Below are 21,788 nucleotides of genomic sequence, written 5' to 3' on the forward strand. Positions count from 1 at the left end.
TCTTGTTTATTTTTATCAACTTTAGACAGGAGAGTGGAGAGTGGCGAGAAGTGGAGACATTTCGCATATTCAGATTCATCTTGTCGTTCCGCATAAATAACTGTCCCACTCTGTGTCTTTCCCTCTTTGTCTTTCGATTTCCCTGTCTGGGTCCCGGGCCAGGCATTATTTCATTAAAGTATTACAATATTAATTCGATTTTCACTAATTGACAAGAAGAACAAGAGCAGACGCGACAAAAGGCATGAAGAATTTGGAGATGTGGCCATTGAATCGATATATATCGAGATATAAAATCGATAAGAGTGCTTTATATCAAGTATAAAGAGTTAGAGTTTTACTTTCTGATTTTAATTATTATTTACATTAATATGACTCTTAAAATTCCTGTTTATCGATAATTTGACCTAAATTTCGATAGGTTTCCTTAAGCTTATACTCTTTCATCTGAGTTGCTCCCAATCCTGGCTTAAGTTTTGACCCAATTCCAACTTAAAGCCACTCACAAAAAAAAGAACATAGACTACGCTTAAGCCTCGCGGAAAAACAAAGGAAAACCCCTCCAGCAAATACACACTGACATGGGGGGCTATATAGGGTTAAGGGGGGTGGGACTATAAAGGTGGGTGGTTTTCATCTGCAAATGTTGCGGTTTTTCACGCACAACAGAGGGGGCTTTAACAAAAAAGAGAGAGAGGTGGGTGGGAAGAGAGTCTATGGAGAGACAAACTGTTGCGTTTGGCATGCTTTTGGTATGCTTTTGACCCCAAAGTACAAATCAATTGCATGTGTGTGTGTGTGTGTGTGGCACACTCATACTAACATAAAGAGGCATTCACAGATATTAACCCATTCCGAGGAGTGCCTTTTGCCTTGTCGGCCTTGTCTCCCTGCGAAATTGTGTCAATTGCAGTGGCCGCTGTCCACACACACCACTCCCCACTCCCCACCCCCACCCATCAAACACACACACTCTCGCACACAACGCAATGTCAACAACATGCGCAGGTTGCGCGAAATTTTCGCAAAAAGCTAAAATATGGGACTGGGAGAGACAGAGACCACTGGGCTGGTGAGTCTTTTCGGTGGCTTTCCTATGGCATTTCAATGTCAAGCGAACGTTAAAGGCCATGTTAATTAACTACTGGTTAAATTACTATTTAAGTTTATTTTACTTATTTCTGTTTAAATTTTAGTAAAGTTTTTAAGACCTAAGCTTTAAATCCTATAGAAATAAAAGTCCAAGTCCTTGTTAATAGACCTCCTGTTAAATGTATTTTTATTTTTTATTTATTATTAAAAAACATCTACTAAAACCTTGTTGTAAATCAAAATCATCTTCGTTTAAAGATTTTTTTAAGATTATAAATCTAATTTGTAGCTGAACAAAATTATTTGATTAAAAACTTTGCTTAACCGGCGGTTGTTAAATATCTGTGCGACTTAAAAAAAAATCTTATCTGACTGGTTAGTTCAATTCTACATTATTATTTTAACAAAATCAAGGCAAACTTACTATTTTTGTATTTTAATAAATTCATAAAATTAAAACATAGACTTAACCGCTGGTTAAATTCCTAATTCACTTTTTTCCTCTAAATTTCCCATTCAAATTCAGTTTTTTTTTTTGCCTTGAAATTGCATTTGCTGGGAATTCTAAATACAAATATCTTAATGGTTTATCAATTCGACATTCCCGTCGTCAACGTCGGGGCATCCGCTGAGCGGTGACCTTCAATGCGAAATCAAAATCAAAATCGAATGCTCCCACGCATTCAATGGGCTGAATGCCTGATGATCTTTCCAGCCACAGAAAATAATACAAAAAAACGACGACAAAAAACCGAAACGAGGCGAACGCTTAATTTAATTTCCTCCAGACAAAATGTGAAATTCGATCGAAACAAAAACCGAAGCCAAAACAAAGAATCGCTCAAAGCTAAGGCGAGTTCTGTATTTTTTTTTTTTTTTGTTGTTGGATTTTGCATATCGACAAGGGCAAACAGGAAATCCATGTTTATGTTTAAATTAATAATAATACAAGAGGCCCAAATCAGAACTTTTTATATCGAGGTATCAATGAAATGGTTCTCCATTGAACCAACTCTGACGACGACGACGACGACAACGACGGAGCTGATGATGATGATGATGATGCTGACGTTATGCGGGACAAGCATTAATACAATAAATTATATTATGCCTCTTCCTGTTTGCTCCGATAAAAAAAAAACGAAGCACAGAAAATTCGAAATTGAACAATATTTTTTTCCGCTCTTTTTTTTTTTTTTTTGTGATAATAATGCGTCGTCGTCGTTGGGGCTCTGGGATCTCTCTGGAAGATCTTGAGCGTCTGATTTGTGCAAATAATTGAAATTTGCATATAATGAAGGCGATACACTAAGAGAAAATGTAATCAAGTGCTGTTTAACTCTTTTTAAAAAATTGTAAAATTCATTAAATGCTTTTTGGGTTTTAAATGAATATTTTAAGAATTTGTTATATTTTTTACTAGAAAAAACCTTTAAAAAAAAACCCCTGAATTTTTTAAGACTTGTTTTTAGCATTTTAAATATTTTAAAATTTTATTTATTTTAAATTCGTTTAAAATTATTAGCTTTCTTATTTTTGTCATATTTTTTTAAGCCCAGATATCAACCTAAATATCTATATTTTTTTAAAGTTAGTTTTTAAGCTCATAATTTCTTATTTAATTTTTTTTTTTTTTTGCTCATAATTTCCTTTTTGCCTTGTAATATTTTTTGTGAATGAATCATTTAATGCACAGTAGCTGCAATCAAGTCGTGTGCCAACTCTTTCGCCAGCCCCAGGATCAGTCTATTGTGAGCAGCGAACATAAATTACATTTAAGGTGAAGTAACTGAGGCCTCCCTGCCTTCTTCACCTTGAAAAAAAATATATATAGAAAAAAAAAGAGTACTAAAAACTGAAAAAACCTTAAACCTTAAACCCTAAAGCCCAAAAACTGGTCTGCAAATTGATGATCATCGCGTAATGAGCATGATGATGCCGTTGCCGTTGCGCCCACTTTGTGTGGGCGTATTGTTGTTGCCGGCACAGTGTGTGCTGTGTGTGTGTGTGCGAGTGTGTGTCTGCTGCTGCTGCTAATGGCAGACAGACGAGACAAGTTTTGACATATTTTGTTGCAGGAGAGAGGAGGATGCCGAGGACAGGCGGCAGTGGCAACGGCAGCGACATGAATGAAACGCAAATGAATGAAATGCGGCTCGAAGCTCCGAAGCCAGCAAACATGGCAAACAAAAAGCGCAAAAAAAAAAATATATATATATATATGTATAAATATAAAAATATAAAAAAAAAAAAAGAGAGAGAAGAAGGAAAACAGGACCCCGCATGAGGTAGTTATCATTATAATGCCAGTCGCGACAAACATCATTAGTTCCTCACCGTCTTAAGTGGAGCACAGACAGGCAATAATAATTCTGGTTTTTTGGTTTACCATTTTTTTAAGCCTATTTATTTTTAGTTTAAACTTACTAATTTAGTTTTGGGAATATTACCTGCAATGAGAAGAAATGAAAATATTATTAGTTGATTTTTAATAAAAATTATTAAGATACTTTTTTAAAATACCCTTAATATCTTAAATTATGAACCTTGAGTTGTCATTTTATTTGTGTAAAACATTCCTAATTTTTGTCACTTTAAAAAAATAGTTTGTAAATATTTTAAAATACTTGTTGTTCAAGTCTTAAACTGGTAATTATAAAATAATATTTTTAAATTCTTAAAAAATTATTTTAAATATTTTAAAATTTATAGATGATTATTTTTAAATATTTAATATTTAAACAATAACTTGTTTATTACTAAATTAGTACTTTTTTCAGTTTCCCAAAGGCCTTTTAATATTTTTAAAATAAATTCCTAACTCTTGTCTGGGTTATATAAATCCCGAGAACCCACAAAAGTGAATCACTATTCGATGAATTTTCATTTCCGGTTCCGCTACTAAGACTCACTGAATCAATACAATAGATGACACATTTCCTTAGACATTTTCTTTTGATATTTTCTTTACTAACTTGCATTACGCATACGCCGTGTGTGGCTGTCAAAAAGAAAACTTCCTTTTTTGCGGCGGTTGGTAGGAGAGTACACACGTCGGTAGCCGATATAACGCGTCAAATAGCAATTAACAACTGATGTAGATAATCACTGGACAAAATATTCGGAGCGCGAAAAAAACTTGAGCCCACCGAGAGACACACACACACACACCCTAAGTATACATATATATATCAAATTCATATTAAATCCCACAGCGTGTGTGTGTGTACACGCAATGGCCGCAGCATTTTTTGTGATAAACGAACACAAAATAAAATCAAATCTAAAGCTCCCAAAAAAAAAAAAAAAGAATAATAATAAAAAATAGAGGCAGAGAATGAAATAAAATAATCACAAGGCAGCGGGCAGAAGAGAGAGCCCAGCTACTGAAGCTGTGGAAGAAGAGCAGGCCAGAAGGCAGCAACAATTTCTAAACAAATACATCATCATCATCATAATTATAAAATTAAATTCCTGTTGCTTATATTCTTTTTTTTTTATCAATTTTATTTGCTGCCAGAAGCAGCAGCAGAGGGATGGGGATCAGGTGTTATAAAGGCCATACACACATTTTAAATATTGCCCAAGATACAGATACAGATACAGATACAGATAGAGCTATATAGCTATAGATACCGCGATCCTAAAGATAACGAGTTAGAGTCGAAGACATATAGCTGCCATATTTAAACAGAGACGTAATCAAGTCAGTCAAGTGGCCCCTGCGTCCTCCAATTGGTCGAAGATACACGCAGTACTGTACCCCAAGTCTATATACTATATATTCAGAGAGATAACAACTGTATCTGCCTTATCTCTGGCCATATATATATTGGCCAAGACAAACAAATAGGTGTATAAATAAAGGCGAATTACAACAACGAACGAAATGAGCGAAATGATAAGGCAGAGCCCCCCATCCGAAAAGGCAATTCAAAAAAATATTAAAAAAAAAACTGGCAGCCATATCTGTGTGCTGACGAGCAGCCCCAAGAGATATGGCCCATAGATATAGTCAAGATATAGTCGTGATATCAGTTAATCGGCGGCCCATATACACACACTCACACAGAGACAGTCGTCATAAATTGTTTAGTTGTTGGCTAAACATGTTGAAAGATTTATGGTAGGGCTATACACGATCATATAGTGATTTGTAAGAAATCGGCCAGATATACAGATATACAGATATATATATATATATATATATAGCGAGGGTGACTATGTGCCGTGTGCTCCGATTAGGCAATGGCGTCGTCGCTGGCTAGTTAGTTGGGTGTGAAAACTGGAAACCTTGAGCTACTTGGGGACAAGCCATCATCATCATCATCATCATCTCGACGACGGTGTTTGCCTTTGACGACGACGTCTGGAGGTTTTTTTTTTTAAGAGATGTAGGGTTTTATCTTTATAAAGTTTATAGAAGATTTGTTAAATAGAAACTGATTTAAAAGTCATCAAAAATCCAGCAAAAATCCATCAAAAACCCAAAAAATCAACTTGTTTTCTATAATTTCTAAAAAATAAAGCTTTGTTTAAAATATTTGTCTTTGATTTTAAACTCAAAGATAAATATTACAAAATAAAGAGAGGTTTTATATTTAATTCACAGAATTTATAAACCCAAAACCCACCCAAAAAACACATTTTCTTTGATTTTCTATACAAAAAACGCATTAAATTATTTTGTTAAATATAAAGAATCCTTCAAAAAGGTATATTAATCAATCTGTGAATAAATTTCCCCCTAGAATATTAATATATTGCATATTATCTTGAACTCCTGACCACCTCTGACCATAAATAAATAAGAAACCAAACCAAAAACGAGATGACATCAAATGAAATACAGCCAAAAAAAAAAAAAATAATATAATATATATATAGAAAAAAAGAAAGGAAAGAAAGAAGAATGCTATATATCTATACAGCATATAAAATGTATATATATATCCATCTATATGTAGCAGGCAACGTCCCTACAATAAAACGGGGCGGAGCACAAGTGGCAGAAAAAATCAGCAAAAATAAAAAAAAGAAAAAAAAAAAAAAAAGGAAAATATATCAGAAGCAAAACGAAAAAGAAATGGAAATGGGAAATGGGAAAGAAAAATCTGCCAAGTGAAAAGAAATCGGAGCCAGCTCGAAGCTCGAAAGGTGGTGGGAAGGTGGCCCAAAAGGGGGAGGCATTCAGCAAATCCTGATGCTCCTCGCTCTGTATCTGTATCTGTAGCTGTATCTGTATCTGTGGCTCCCTATTGCCGTGGCTCTGTGTGTATCTGTAGCTGTGCCTGTGTATCTGTAGCACTCGAATAAAATCGAATAAGCATAAAAACGCATGCGAGTGTGTGTGTGTGTCTGCCTTTTTGGAGTACATAAGGCAACGATGCTGCCGCTGCTTGTATCCATAAGATACACATGTCTAAGCTAGCTTTGGGTTGGTTGCCTCGAACGCATATTCAATAATGACATAAATATACAAGCACGCACCTGCCTAGCTCCACACCTGCTGCCGCTGCTGCTGTTGCTGTTGCATGTTGTTGCTGCTTGTTGAGTGCGCTGCTTAGCACCTAAAAGCATGCTACTATTTTTATACAGTCGAGCGCTCAACAACAACAACAACAACAACAGCAGCAAGGAGGGTTTCAACAACACCAACACCAATAACTACAACACCAACACATCCTACATCCTCTCTCCCACTTGATTACATTTCCCAGCTCCTTTTCGGAGAGCTACAGCTACAGCTTTGCTTTTTTTTTTTTTGCTCCTTCCTCTTTGTGGATTTTTTTTCGCTTTCGCTCCCTACACATGTATATAATATATTGACGTAACCCCCCCCCCAAACACCACCCTCTTTGGTATATTCCAAGCGCTCATCGCTGGTTGGGCGCCTTCGGAACTTTGGAACTTGTCAACCTTCCACACCCAATCCTCAATCCCCAATCCCCAAACCACCCCAAACCCAATCTTTATAACCAACCTCCCCCCTCAATTCAATGCCCCAAAACGGGGGGAAAAAAAGAAAAAGAAGGTGTGTGGGGGGGGGGAGTAAGAAGAAAAAAACCGAAGCTTTAAGGGCGCCCAGCAAACGAGCGAGAGAGAGTGAGTAAGTGAGTGAGAGAGAGCCTCATAGCCATCGACAGCAGAACGAACACACGAGCCCGAAAAACCGAAGAGCTCCCTCTCAATGGGGGGGTTTGGGGGGTCCTAAGGGTGGGCTTCAGCCTCCCCTCAGAGCTCTCTAGCTGTTGATGGCTTCCCAATCGAAATCGATGTTCGTATGTATATTTCGCTCCTTTTTCTCGGTTACGTTTCGGTTTTTATACATATATTTTCTTTTTTTTTCTTCTTTTTTTCGAACCGAAGCCACCCTAAAATAAGGAGAAAGATAGAACCGACGAGTGGAATTTCTCTCGCTCTCGGTCCTCTCGATGGGGGGGGGGGAAGTTGGGAGGCCGCCTTTGGGTTGACATTTCCTTTGGGCAACTTTAAGGCTTCAACGAATGTTCGGGCATTGAGTCGAGTGAAAGTGCCGCCTTGTACTTCTCGTATATATTTTTTTCCCTGCTGTTTTATGGCTGTCTGGTTTTTCACAACCACCCCCCACCGCCCAGTCCCCCTTCATTGGTTTTTCTCACTCATTTTATTCCTTCCTTTTTTTTATATATTTATTTACTTTTTTTTTTTTTGTGACGCCAAAGCTTCGGTTTTTTGGGTTCGGGTGCCAAGATGAAAAAGGACAGCGAGAGAGTTTCCCAAAAAAAAAGGCAAAGGGGGCGGGTTTTTATGGTGAGAAGGGGGGTAAAGGAAAACCTAAGCAGCAACAAAAAAAAAAAAAAGGAAAACCCATACGGGCAATACCAAAATTGGATTGGTTTCAGTTTCGGTTCGTTTGGGTTCGGTTTTGGGGGTTTTTTGGGCTTTGGGTGCTCGTTGGGGGGGTTGGTTTTTGGGTGATTGGATGTCGCCACGCACACACACACGCACACAGCCTTCACCTTCCTTTTCCCTTCTTTTTTTCTGCACATAAAAATTTGTGCGTCAATTGAATTCGATTGGACGAATCCCGAAACGCACCAGTGAGCTCTCTGCCTCTATATGTGTGTGTGTGTAGGGAGCCAGGAGAAAAAAAAAAGAAAAGAAAAAAGCAGCGCTGCTCACAGCGCAGTCAGCAGCTACGAAAAGCTGTTAACCTTTCGCACATAAACACACACACAGAGACACAGGCAGAGTGTGCTTTATATGGATTGCTTTCAATACATATTGGCAACGCCTTTCGGGGCCCCACTTGTGATTGGTTTTCACCGCACACACACACACACCCAGTCACACACATAGCGTATGTATATAGCGCAGGCTGGGGGAGAGAGCTCAGAGATATATTCACGGAGTATAGTAGTTTGACCCCAAGTAACTCGACTTCCACCAGAGCTGGGCAGATGAAACTTTAGCCGGGTCCTTAGCCCGGCTTAATACGTCGAATTTGAGGCGTTGGGCGAAGTGCGACCATTGGATGGCGAGATAATCGGATATTATAGGGTGAAGGGAGCCTAATACCTATTATTTCAAGAGGTTTGGGCGGTTGTTAATCAAAATCAAGGCGCTTATTATGGGATTTCATTTTTATTCTGCATTTATTTTGCATTTTAATTTGTAATAATTTGTAAATGAAATATATATAAACGATTTTCTTATACAATATTTATGGGATATATTTTTATATAAACTTCTTATTTCAATATGAAATTTAATAATGAAGGTTTTATTATTTAAAGTCTAAGGATAATGAAAACAAATTAAAGAAAGCTTGATTAATCACAGAAAATATTTCAAAAACCTAAAATAAATATATTCTCAAAACCTTTTAATAGTACAAAAAAAAACCTAATTTTATTTTAATTAAAGTTTAGCCTTTTCTAAAATATTTTTTTAAATAGGCATTAATTTAATTATTTAAAAATTATAAAGTTATTGGGATTATTTTTATGATTTTCGAATATAATTTTTGAAACTTAAACAGAAAAATATGTATTATTTTTTAAATATATATTAAATGTATTATATTTTATAGTTATATTAAATTTTTGTTATAGATTGTGCATAAAATATATTTTTTAAAGTTTATAAAGCCAGAGTATCGGAGATGATTCATGGCAGCTTTATCGCTATGAGATACCAATATTGATCGTGAATCAGAGCACTGGCATGCAAGGCGACAGATCGTAATTGTGACGATATTGCAGCGCATCGTAACGGTATCGCATCGTATCGTATTGAACTCGTGAATTTTGCTCTCATCGTCGCCTGTCCATTGGCCCCTCCGCCTAGTTCTTTCTCCCTTTAGCCTCGCTTCGTTTCTTTTTCGCCCCTCTTTTATTTTATTTTCTTTTTCGGTTCGCCTGTCGATAGCTGATACACACATGCGTATGTGTGTGTGTGTGTGGAAACCAGTCAGGCGGAGCGAACGAATCATCGCCCGGTGGCCGTTCGGGGCGCGTGTGTGTGTGCGCCAGTCAATAACATCCAATCAGGTTTGTTAAAAATCTATCTATATATGATGTTCATGATGACGGCGACGCAGTCGATGTCCGCACACTCGCACACTCCTGCTGCCGCCGCCACCGTTGCCGCCGTGCACGTGTGAGTGCGAGAGAGACCCCTCTCGAGTGCAGCAGCAGCAGGCGCGTACCACCTCCCCCTCCCGCTTCAACTGCCTCTGTCGGCGTCGCTGTCGACGACGGGCTCTTTCATTCATTTGCTCTGGGTTATCGAACACACATTGAACAACGGCATGCGAGTGTGCCTGTGTGTGTGAGCTGTCTTATCAGCTGCAGTGGCTCTCTCGCGAGCAGACGCTCTCTCGTGCTCCCTGGCTCACTCTCTCTCACTCTCTTTGGCAGTTTCACTCAATGATTCGCAGGGTATTGAGCCTTATTTTGAGCGCTCGCTCTCGCTCATGGGATGTGATGCTTTCGTTGCCCTCTCCCTCTGACATGCTGGCTCCTGAAACAATTGTTGTTGTTGCTGTCCGTGCAGTTTCTTGGCCCAAAACTTGCAGCTGCAATTCGCAAGCAGGAGAGTATGAGAGAGAGGTAGGGGTAGAGGGAATGCAAGAGCCAGCGGGAGGAAGCGAGACAGCGAGAGGCAGAGAGAAAGAGCCAAAAGAGAGAGAGAGCGCCTCTTATTTTTTTGCTTTTTGTTGCTTTTTTTACTGATTGATTTTCCATAATATCCAACCCCAGGCAGCGAAGTCGGCGGCGGCAGCGCTCTGCTGGCGGTGCGAATGGGTATGTGTGTGTTTGTGTGCCTGCGTGTGTGTGTGTGTATCGAACTCTTGGCCAATCGCAAAAATTTCCAATTGCGTACGATTTTCCAATCAAAATGGCACACAATGAAAATCAACGGTAACGACAGTCAGGGATGCTCACACACACACACGTGTATGTAAATGTGTAGGTGCCAATGGAGGTAATGCAACCCTGTTTTATTTTATTTTTATTTTTTTATGGGATTATTTTTTTTTATTTTTTTCCCCTAATATAACCTATTATTTATATATTTATTTATTTATTTTCTAGTTTGTTAAATCCTTTTTTTACTATATCTCATCCCGAAACTCCTTACTATATCGCAGTAACTCTTGGTTCTCTAACAAACATATCCCTTAACACCAAACCCAAACAATACTAACCATATCACTCTCTGCCCACAAAGGAGACCCCACCCCTAAATTCACCCCAACCCTAGCCCCAATCCCCCCCTACGAAATATCATGAGGTCCGAGCGCAGCAAGTGCCGGCTCCTTGTGCGCATCTCTGACATATTTCCAATATCATTGGTCGATAAATACGGAGCAAAACGAATCGAAACGAAACGTACGAAAATGTACGGACAGGAGGGGGACAGGGCTCGTACATAGATCCCTCCCAGGACTCACACACACACACACACATATACCGAAGGACATTCGGGGGCAAGCAGAAAAAAAAGCCCGTATGAAGCAAAGTGGATGTGAAAGGACTCGCTTCGTTTGCCACTTTCTATATATATCGAAGTATACATATGTATGCGTGTGTATATGTACATATACATTCAGAGGTATCCACCACTTGTTGTTGTTGTAAGTTGTCGATTTCTTGTTGTAAGGAAAAATAATCTAAAATTCCTACAGTTCAAGGACCCATCAAATGTTTTTATATTTTTGCACAAATTTTTGGATTTATAATTTATTTATAGTTTTATTTTGAAAAAGATGGGTTTACATGGGGGAATTCTATAAAATGTTTATAATAAAAATATCCCCATATTTGTGGAAAGTGAAATACAAATATCCCTATCTACTTGACAAGAGATAGATAGTAATAATCCTTGGATCCTGGGAATAAGAGATACAAATATCTTGGAAAGGGAAATATTAATAACCCCATTTACTACAAATGGAAAATACCTAATAGCCCTTTCTACTCAATCAGAAATATATATTAATAAACCTATCTTTAAGTTCAAATCCTTAAGTCGGATTTGTAGTCTCAAGATTTAAGCTGCAGCTATTTTGGTTGCATCTTAGGTAGGTCCTTTTGTTCCTCCCAACATTTCCGATTACCAATTCCGATTGGTTTCCGATTGCCCGAGAGTCGTCCTCCTCCACACGAAACACACAAATCCCTCTTTTATCCCCATGGCCATAAACGAAGTCTGCCAATACAAAAAGAAGGCGTTGTACTGAGAGTCAGCTTCCCCCCCTTCCATTTTACCCCCCCTCCCACTTTCCGTTCTGGAGAGGGATACCCGCAAGGTCTTGGCAAGGATGAGGCTGCCAGGGAGTCAGTGTCGACGCACTCAGAACAGAACTGAACTGAACTGAACAGGACATGGACATGGACATGGACAGCCATGGAGAGCAGCCGAGAAGAGGAGACTCCTCAGTGCAGGCGTCGTCCTTCGTACGTAGTCGTAATAACGGTACAAGGGGATTCACATCCATGAAGGGGGAACCAGAGGCTCCTCTGCCGAGGACTACAAACGATGATGATGATGACGAGGACGACGACGACGACGAGGAGGACGACTACAACGACGACTACGACGACAATGTCCTTTCACATTTGTCGTTTTGCCCGAGACGATGGCTTCAGCTTTAGTCCTGCCCCTGTCCCTCCGTTCATGTCCTGTCCTGTCTGTTTGTGAGTGTCTGTATGCCAGGGGGGTGGTGGCTGCTGCTGCTGCTGCCTAGAGGGTGGCATAAAAAAGTTTACTTGTCTGCGATGCTGTCTGCCCCAAACTGCTGCCAATTTTTATGCGCTCCCTACGTTTCTTTTTTTTTTGTTCCTTCTCGGGTATAATTTTTTTTTTCTTTTTTCTCGAGAATGGGAGAACATAACCTCACTCTCGAGTACACCCTATGCGCCCCGACACCCTACTCTTTTTCGGCTGCTGCTGCTTTATTTCATTTCATCTTCACTTTCGGGTTTCGTTTTCTTTCTTTCTTTCTGACGTGTATAGATTTTTGTTCGGTAGGGATGATTGCTAGCCAGGACTGGGGCGGGGGGTTTGGGGGTTGGGGATTGGGCTGGAGGAGGAGCCGTCGTACATTCCGATTCAAGGATATTTCCCGATATGTGTAAAAAGAAGAGCCGGGCAGGAAGGAGAGGATGGAGCCAAAGCAGCAAAAAAAAAAGAAGTAAAATAAAATAAAGAGAAACTCGAAGCGAAAGAAATAAAGGAATGAAAATGGAAATGGGGTGGGGCGGGGTGGTGTGGCATGGGATGGGAGGACTTCGGGAGGTCCTAGGAGTCGAACTCGCTCTCTTGCTCGCTCTCGTGTGTGTGGCGGGGCTCCTGTTCTTGATTGCGCGCGTTAGCAGAAATGAAAATCGGGAGGAAAATATATATACAAAAAAAAAAAAGGAAAACAAAATAAAAACGAGGGAAAAATGAAAGAAAAACGAAGTTGGAGAAGAAGAAGCAATCGCGGCATATAAGAAAAAAAAAAAAAGTAAAGTAAAGTAAAGAAAAAATAAGAAAATAAGGGAATTTATTTCTTTTGGAGCGCGCGCAGGATTTTTGCCATTTTTCTATATACATGGGGACCACCAGCAATCCATACATAGCCCCATGCATATATATATATACATATATATATATAGATATTTGTGTGCATGCCATTATATACCATCCAGAATGGCTGGAGCACTTTTCTGAATAGCTTTGGCCGTGTACATGGCAATAAATTGCCCTCTGCCAGCGCTATTTGATGATTTTTAATGCTCCCTATCCCTATCCCCCACTTCCTGGACCCGAACCTCTCTAAGCTCCCCCTCCCAGTGCTGACTAACCTCACGTAACTCGGTTACTTGAGTGGCTATGAAGCTGAGACTTGACTTGGGCTTAAGCCCCTCACTATGTTCATCAATAATAACTGAGAATCTGTCGACTGGAAGTTTCCTATGGCAACTAACCCCTAGGAACTGGACTTGTGTAGGGACTAGAGATCTGAAACTTGGTATAGTTATAACTTCTATTGATATATAATGTAACAGTTAAAAACTATAATTGAAAAACCCTAATAATAACCAAATACAAAAGACCTACCCTACAGTAACTCGACTTCTATAAGAGCTATTGATCTAAATCTTGGCACACTTGAAGCTTGCATGGATATATAAGTTATCAAAGAAAACCAAAAATATAGCTACTTGAGCAACCCTGATAATAACGAAAAACCAGAAAACTAACCTCTAGACACTAGACTTGTGTCAAGATCAAAGCTTTTATTGTGTGGGTAAAAGTTATAAACAAATCAATGCCATTATAATTTGATTTAAAACATATATCAAAATCAACAGACACATACATAGAGAAGACAAAGAAATAAAACAGAAGCGAAGCCACATTTATGGCAATCGCGCAGCTTAAAACATCCGGTAGTTAAACAATCTTACAATGAGCCTAAGCTCAGCTAAGTTGACTTCAATTATCAGACTCGGTTCGGTTTTGGTTTGGGTTTTCGGTTTGGGAATGGGAATGTGAATGAGAATGGAATTGGGATTGTCTCGTCCGGCGGCCAGATAATAATCATTAGTATGATCAATTGCCCGGCCACAGAACCGAGGAGAGCAGAAAAAGTGTTGCGTTTAACTGGTAAATCAGTTCGAGACCGAAACCGAGTCCAAGTCTGAGATACGCGGATGGAGACGATGTCGGAGATCCACACCGCCGGACGTTGGCAGCGGAAAGACACTTAATTGAATTCGATTTGACGACTGACTACTGACTACTGACTACTACTACTGGCATGTCAATGTAGAACAAACGGAAGTCGCTCCAAAAATAAATTGAAAGCGAGGCAAAGCCCGAGAGATCGGCTTCAGCCTCACAGCATCCCAGCTTCATTTTTGGTTTCAAAACAAAAGCGGGGCCAACATTTTATTGTTCTAGAGAGTGTGGGCAGAGGCTGCTGCTTCCTGTCTTCATCATAAAAAATCAAAGTAATAATGCGTGTACTTGCGTTTGCCACTTTATAGATTTATTAGAGGAGTCAGAAGAGAGTCCCTCGCACAACTGTTTTTATGCTCAACGGAAATTCAAATTAAAATTGAATGCCATAAGGGAGAGGCGGTGGTGGTAGTGGTATTAGTACGGTTTTGGTTTGCCTGATGATGAGGCTGAAGCTGATGCTGATGCTGGTTCCTGTTCTTCTCTTCTTTTTTTTCCTAACACAATGATGCGTTTCGCGCCCGCCTTTAATTTGATTTCTCCAGTCGAGTTGGGATTTGCATAAGACAGAACCAAACCGAACCTCTATTCCCGACTCAAATCGAACATTACTGGAGGGGATCTGGAGATCTGAAGATCGAGGTTCGGGGTTCGGGGTATTAAAAGTGCGCGGGCGTGCATATAAATCAAAATGCGGACTTATGTTTCTTCAACAATGAAATATGTGATTCAATGACTTCCTCCCAATTAAAGGCTCCCCTCTCCCTCTTGCTCTGTCTATTTTTGGGCTTCCTCAAGGAATATTACAGACCTCATTTTCGGGGTGTAAAAAGGTGTGTGTGTGTGTGCCCCGGATCTGGCCATATATCATATCATATATACATGTCTGCGACGAATTCAATGAGATGCGCTTTGGCATCAAGGAGTTTGGGGGAGTATATGAGATCGACGGGATCGTGGCATCTCTAGATCTGGGAACCAAGGAGCCTGTGCCTGTGGCTGTGGCTGTGGGAAGTGTTATGTCCAACAGATGTTGTTCAATAAGTGCTACCAAAACAATAGCACTTCCCCCTCTACTGCCCTTGCCACTGTCTCATAAAAAACTATTAAGCTGAGTACTTAAAACAAATAAATAGCCTGGCATTTCCTTTGAATGCAAAATATTTCTGTAAACTAAGGTGGTAATAAAGTCTTTCTCAGCATTTCTTTGGTTTTAATTTTAACTTACTTGGTTATTTCTTTAAGATTTAGGTTTAAAAGGGGGACTTTCGAGTTTGGATTGTACACATACCTGTAAATAAAGCAGAAAATAAGGGGTTTTATTAGTTTTTTATTGTTAAATTTGAGTTTATTTTGTATGTTTCAAGTGGGAGCATTAATTAGTAAATTTAAAAAATAAAATAAAATAAAATTATTTAGATTTTTTGTATTATTATTATAATCTGTTTAGTTTTAATTTCTATTTAATAAATATATTTTTTCTAGTAAATATCACAAAATATTATACAATTTAATGTTTTCTTTGACCCTTTTTTTTAAATTTTTTTCTTTTATATTTTTATTTATTTTTTATATTTTTCTTTATTTATTTTTATATTTTTTATGTATTTTTATGTTTTTCTTTATTTATTATTATATTTTTCTTTATACAATTTTAAATTTTTGCTTTTTTTTTATTTAAAATTATTCTTTTTTTCTTATTTAAAATTTTTATTATTTTTTTTTTATTTTACATTTTTTCTCCTTCAGTTTCTATTTTAATTTAATTTCTATATTTCTTAAAGTAAAAATAATTTTTCTATAAATTAATTAGAACTCTTTTTCCTATAATTTTCTATACTTTTCCTTTTAGAATTTAAAATGTCTTTAAAAGTGCCAACAGAGGCCTTGAGCGGAGTTTCTTCTTCTTAACTTGGGACGACTTTAAGCCAGCCCGCCGCCCAACTGTTGCCACCCCGAAAAGAGTGAAATGTTCTAATTAAAGCCAGCAGTAAAAAGGCACAAACAACACACACATATACACAGAGAGAGGGCCAAAAACCAGACGGGGAAAATGTGCCAAGAGGCAACGGCAAATGCCGGGCGATGATGATGACGCCGTCGCCGTCGTCGTCGGCAGTGAAAACTAACCTCAGACAACAAAACAATAACGAAAATTCTAAGCAAGCCGACAACGACGACGTCGTAGTCGTCGTCAGCTGCTAGCTGCTGCTGGCCTGGCGAAAAACTAGCAAAAGAAATTAAATTTAAAGGAAAATGAGAACGCCCCGAAAAAAAAACATAGCCTAGTGTAAGGCGCCCATGGAGTAAATTAAACGCTTTTCTCTCCCTTCCCTGTGTGTGTGTGTGTGTGTGTGGCAGGCAAAGTAGCAAAATTAGTAGCAAAAAGCAGAAAGCAGAAAAGCAGAGCCGAAGCAAAAGACGAACGAAAAGACATGGGACTCAAAGGGGGGAAACCTGGAGTAGTGGAAAATGCAGAGGGCTTTTCCCAAAGACAAGGCACTTTTGGCTTTGTACTAGTCCTCGTTGTTGTTTGTTCTCTCTTTTTTTTTTCAAATATTTTTGTGTTTTTGTTTGTTGCTGTCTTAAACTTAGACCACGTCCTTGAGCTTCAATATGGGAGACAGGGACACGAGAGAGTAATTGTGTGTGTGCCCTGAGCCTACATCTAAAAAGGCTCAGAGACAACTTTAAAGCCAGAAAGCAACAGCTTAAAGGCTCAAGGACCAAGGCTAACTGGGCTAACTGGGCTAACTTGTCATAAAAACATAGTTTTTAAAATTGAAACCTACAAGAAACCTTTTTAGTGAAATTTCTATAAAAAGTGTGACCATAAATTTGTATTTTAAGCAAGTTTAGTCTTGTTGGCTACCTAACCATTTTTTGTAATTAAAAATAAAAAAATTGTACATTTCTTTATTCAATTTTAAATTTTTATTTTATTTATATTTCTCTTTTTTATCTTAGTTCTTTAAGATTTTCTGTAAAAATTAACTGTAAGCACACACGAACACACTCTGAAACACTTTTAATTACGCACGTTTTGCGGTGGCGGCAGAAAGAGACAACCTGCGAGGGTGTGAGAGAGAGGGAGAAAGACGGTTGTACGTAAGGGATGGGTGGCAGCTGCTGCTGCTGCATGTGCGCGTCTCGGAAAATGCCGCATGAAACGCATGATTCTGCCCCCCCTCCCCCAGCCACGCCCCCTTGCTGCTGCATTGGATGTGTCCTTGAAAGTTTTTGGCATAGTTTTTGGCTGGCACCAAAACACAGGCCAAAGCAGTTAATGCTCTCTAAAAACCTTCTATGCCGTGTGTGTGTGTGCAAGGCGAGGTTAATGACACAATTGGTGAATGGAAGAAGCAGTTGGTCACACTGGCTAGGAGAGAACTAATAATGGTAACACTGGATTTAAGGTGATTCGGGTAAGACACTATAACTATTATTCGGGGTTTTCTTTATAGTTTAAGAGTAAACTATCCTAGCCTGGTCACATTAAGTGCAACAGCAAGGCTGTTGGCCACACTAAACACCACAGAACAACCTTCAACTGGCCACACTGATTTATATTTTAATAAACAAAACAACAAATAGTTAAATGTACTAAAAATGTACCAAAAAAAAACTATAAAATTATTAACCTAAACCCTCTATGATTCGGCCGAAAAATAATACAACAAAAATCAAATTAAACACTTAAAATACCCTTCGGCAACAGGCGGCCGGCGGCCACTTAAGATTCATCAGAGGTTGACCCTCTCCGTTGTTGGTTTTATGGAAGTTTGGCTTATCATAAGCCACCGATCTGGGCCAAGAGCATGATATGACAGAAATTATGACTTCATAAACGGTTTACTTGAAGCGAAAAATAATAATAAATAAATAAATAAACATACACACACACACCACGCACTTGGAAGAGGATTCAATAGAAATTTACCAGAAAACTCCAACTCCCGGACCCTTTATACGGATGCCAAAAATGTTTGGCAATTAAGCGGCAGCGGGAAAAGTTTTAGCCACCCAAAAACATTATATCATAATTAAAGGGAATACGAGTTATATATGTATGTATGTATATATGGATGTGCTTATCAGTGCTTGCCAATTATGAGCCTGGGGGGAGGGAGGTATGATGGCTTTCGGGATCGGTCCTGCCCTCGCTTTTATGACCTCTTAAATATTTATGGATGCCCCGATACCGCAGCCAAATGAGCAAAACTATCATGGACACGGCCATTAAGTCTTAGCTGACTGAAGAACGAAAAACCCCGGGAAATGGGGAAAAAAATAAAGAAAACACATAGGCACACACACACACACACACACATGAGAGCGAGAAAAACTATTTGAAATAAATTTTAACAAATTAACAGTGGCAAACTAATCCCCTAAAACATAACAATGGGCCAACGCCCACGCGTTATATATACTATTGGCAATCACCATAAATTGTCACAACTGATATCCTAGACTATGGCGCAGAATACAGATACATATACTATATAGATGGGTACTTATAGATACTTTTGTATAAGCAGCGAAAAAGTTATAAAATTTTATGACAAACTTTGCTTTCCTTTGTTTCGGTTTTTGAAAAAGACTTTCAATAAATTGTCGTTTTTTTTTTTTTTGAAAGCCCAGTAAAATAAAAAACAAAAATTAATATTAGCGTGTGTGTGCGGCGAGGTGTTTGAAAATTTATTTGCCTGGCCCAATCGAAATATTGTGAAATCAAAAAAACAAATAAATTAAAAGTAGAATGAATATAGAAACAAGAAAAAATATAAAAAAAAAATTATAGAAACGAGACACACTCAGCGAAGACAGAACAAAGCGTGGCAGTGCGCTCTAGTTCCCATCATCGAAGAATCAGAAGAATTCCCATCGAAGAATCAAGAGAAGAATCGGTGGTAACCCCCCCTTCACAATGGGAAACTATGCCAAATTGTTGGAAAGAACTCGAAACCGAAACCGAAATTCAAATTCAAATTCAAATTCTATCGATGTGTGTTGGATATTTTTATCAAAGTCCACGGAGCAGATCAGATGATCCCCACTTCGTCATGTGTCACATGTGCCTCTCTGTTTCTCCCTCCCTCTCTCATTGAAATCGAGAGCTATATACATATATATATATTTAGTACAATATAATACCTTTTAATTTAATATGCAGCTGACGTGCTCGCCGCTCTCTGTGTATCTCGTTCGGGTTTTTCGGTTGAAAGAAAAATAAAATAAATCGAAATGACAGATCATTAAAATTTACAACAACACTCCGCCCCATACCCGATGATACCGATGATTCCGATTCCGATTCGGATTCAGATTCAGATTCAGAGATCCCCAGAAAAAGGCAAAATATATACATATACAATACACAGAAAGCGCAGTGTCCCAGCCACCGAGAGTTTATATTTTTGTCGTTGTCGATCAGTTTTTATGTCGTTCGATATGGCAGAAGCGAAAATTTTTTATTAGCCTCTTCATTTTCCCCAGTGACGACGACGATGGCTGCCAACAAGTGCAATTTGATTTTATGCATCTCTATATATATGTGAATATACATATGTATATGGAAATTGTGTTCTATTTGTTCCTTGTTCTCAAGGAATTCTCTGAAAAAAATCCCAAACTGAGATCATCACAATTTGGAGTCATTTTTATGATATGCAAAAATTATTTTTGGCCTTAAAATCATTATTAAATTGTTATAAAAATTTAAAAAAACTAATTAAGAATTGTAATGAGGTAAATAAATATATATCTTAAGCAAAACTTCTTTAAAGTCCTCTTTATTTTCTTTAATATTTTTTAAAATATTTTTTCTTATATATTTCTTATTTAACATATATTTTTTTAATATATTTTCTTAATATTTTTTTTAAATATTTTTTTTAAATATTTTTTTAAAATATTTTTTTAAAATATTTTTTTAATATTTTTTCTTTAATATTTCTTTTTAAATATTTTTCTCCCTCCCAAAATTTTCCACTTAAACCCCAAATATTTTCTTGATGCCCCCACCGAAAAGCCATAAATTAATAAATGAAGATGTTTTCCGTTTTCCCCACATAAAAAGACTCTCTTTCACGCCCCCTAGACAAAAAAAAAAAAAAAAACAGAAAAACCAAACCAAACCATCAATGAAAATGCATAATATTTACGTCCATAATTTTTTCTAATATTTTCAACAGCTGAGACACACTCTTTATGGTGTGCCTTTGTGTGTCTGTGTGTATAATTGACACTCAATTATGCGAGGGATATATCGGATATAGTAGGGCACATTACGCTATGCCATTATCCAAGCTACTTAGCAACCGTTCAACTGCCACTTGTTGGAGGAGAACCCCACATTCTTTTTCTTCTTTCCAAAACAGAAGAAACCGAACTAGCTAATAATACAACAACAAGAAGCCACGACCACTTGAGGCCACATACATATATATACATATACATATATATATCTCTTAGAGTGGCACAAAAGATTTCCGCTGACAAAAACAGCAGCCAGCGAACAAAATCTCTTTCTTCTTTCAAAAAAAATAACAACAAAAAACAACAAGAGAAGAAAAATTGAAGCACGATTGATCACATTGATCGCTGGCTGCCAAGTTGTGAGTGTGTGTGTGTGTGGTAGAGTGTGTGTAAGAGTGTGTATCTAAACAGACAAAGTATTTAGTAAAACACAAGCACCAACAAATATCCACAAGAAGAGCTGTCACTGCTACTGCTACTGCTGTGGGGCACTGACAGAAATATCTGGTGAATATTTAAAGATTTTTAAAAGATTTTGTTATAGGAAAAATGTATACAATAAGTATAGATTTTGTTTAGTTTAATTTAGTTTAAGAATTTAGTACTTATTTAGCAGTTATTCATCTTTTACATTTCAGCTTAAGTGTTTCGTAAAACCTCACTTGAGAATTATAGTGCCAAGCTAGCTCTTTTTGTGCTTTACAATCTTTATAAACTTTTCTTTCCATTTTCATTTTAATAAATATTTGAATAAATATTTGAATAAATATTTTAATAAATATTTTAATAAATATCTTAATAAATATTTAAATAAATATTTTAGTAACATTTAAATCCCCTCAATTTCTGCATTTTTCTCAGTGCTCTCTAGTGCTCCCTAGTGTTCCCCCCTCAACATTGTCGCTGTACATTTGCAGCTCTGATCTATATAATAATTCATATGTTTAAGCATTATTTTGGACACAACAACAGGCATAGCTGAAGATGATCTCTTGCAGCTTGAGAAAAGCAGCGTCAGCAGAAGAAAAGGGGTCTAGGCTTCCCAGCTCAAAGTCTGATCTGAGTTGTGAGAAGCTTGCTGAGAGAGCTCCAAAGAAAATCAGAATTTTTCCGGGGGCGGTATTTATTATCGCAGCCAACAGATCTGAAAATCGAACTCTTGAGTTATATTTTTCTTCTTTTTTTTTTTTTTTTGCCTCTCGAGAATCTTGTCCTAT

General features: G+C 37.9%; 1 protein-coding gene across 3 annotated transcripts in view; it reads right to left on the reverse strand.

The window, feature by feature from the left end:
- The window catches only part of ct (homeobox protein, cut), a 74,142-nt gene that overhangs the window by 43,677 nt on the left and 8,677 nt on the right, over positions 1-21,788 (reverse strand). The window contains exons 1-2 of one of the 3 annotated variants that reach the window (XM_070287974.1): positions 4,068-4,143; positions 3,520-3,542 (exon numbers count right to left, since the gene is read on the reverse strand). The exons of the other annotated variants lie outside the window; for them this stretch is intronic. Of the exons in view, the coding sequence (XP_070144075.1) occupies positions 3,520-3,542; positions 4,068-4,080 (36 nt within the window). The 5' untranslated portion in view covers positions 4,081-4,143. Of the gene's footprint in view, positions 1-3,519; positions 3,543-4,067; positions 4,144-21,788 lie in introns of those variants that run through there. 3 annotated transcript variants of the gene reach the window in all.

Source organism: Drosophila kikkawai, chromosome X (genome assembly GCF_030179895.1).
Source record: "Drosophila kikkawai strain 14028-0561.14 chromosome X, DkikHiC1v2, whole genome shotgun sequence".
Taxonomy (NCBI): Eukaryota; Metazoa; Arthropoda; class Insecta; order Diptera; family Drosophilidae; genus Drosophila; species Drosophila kikkawai.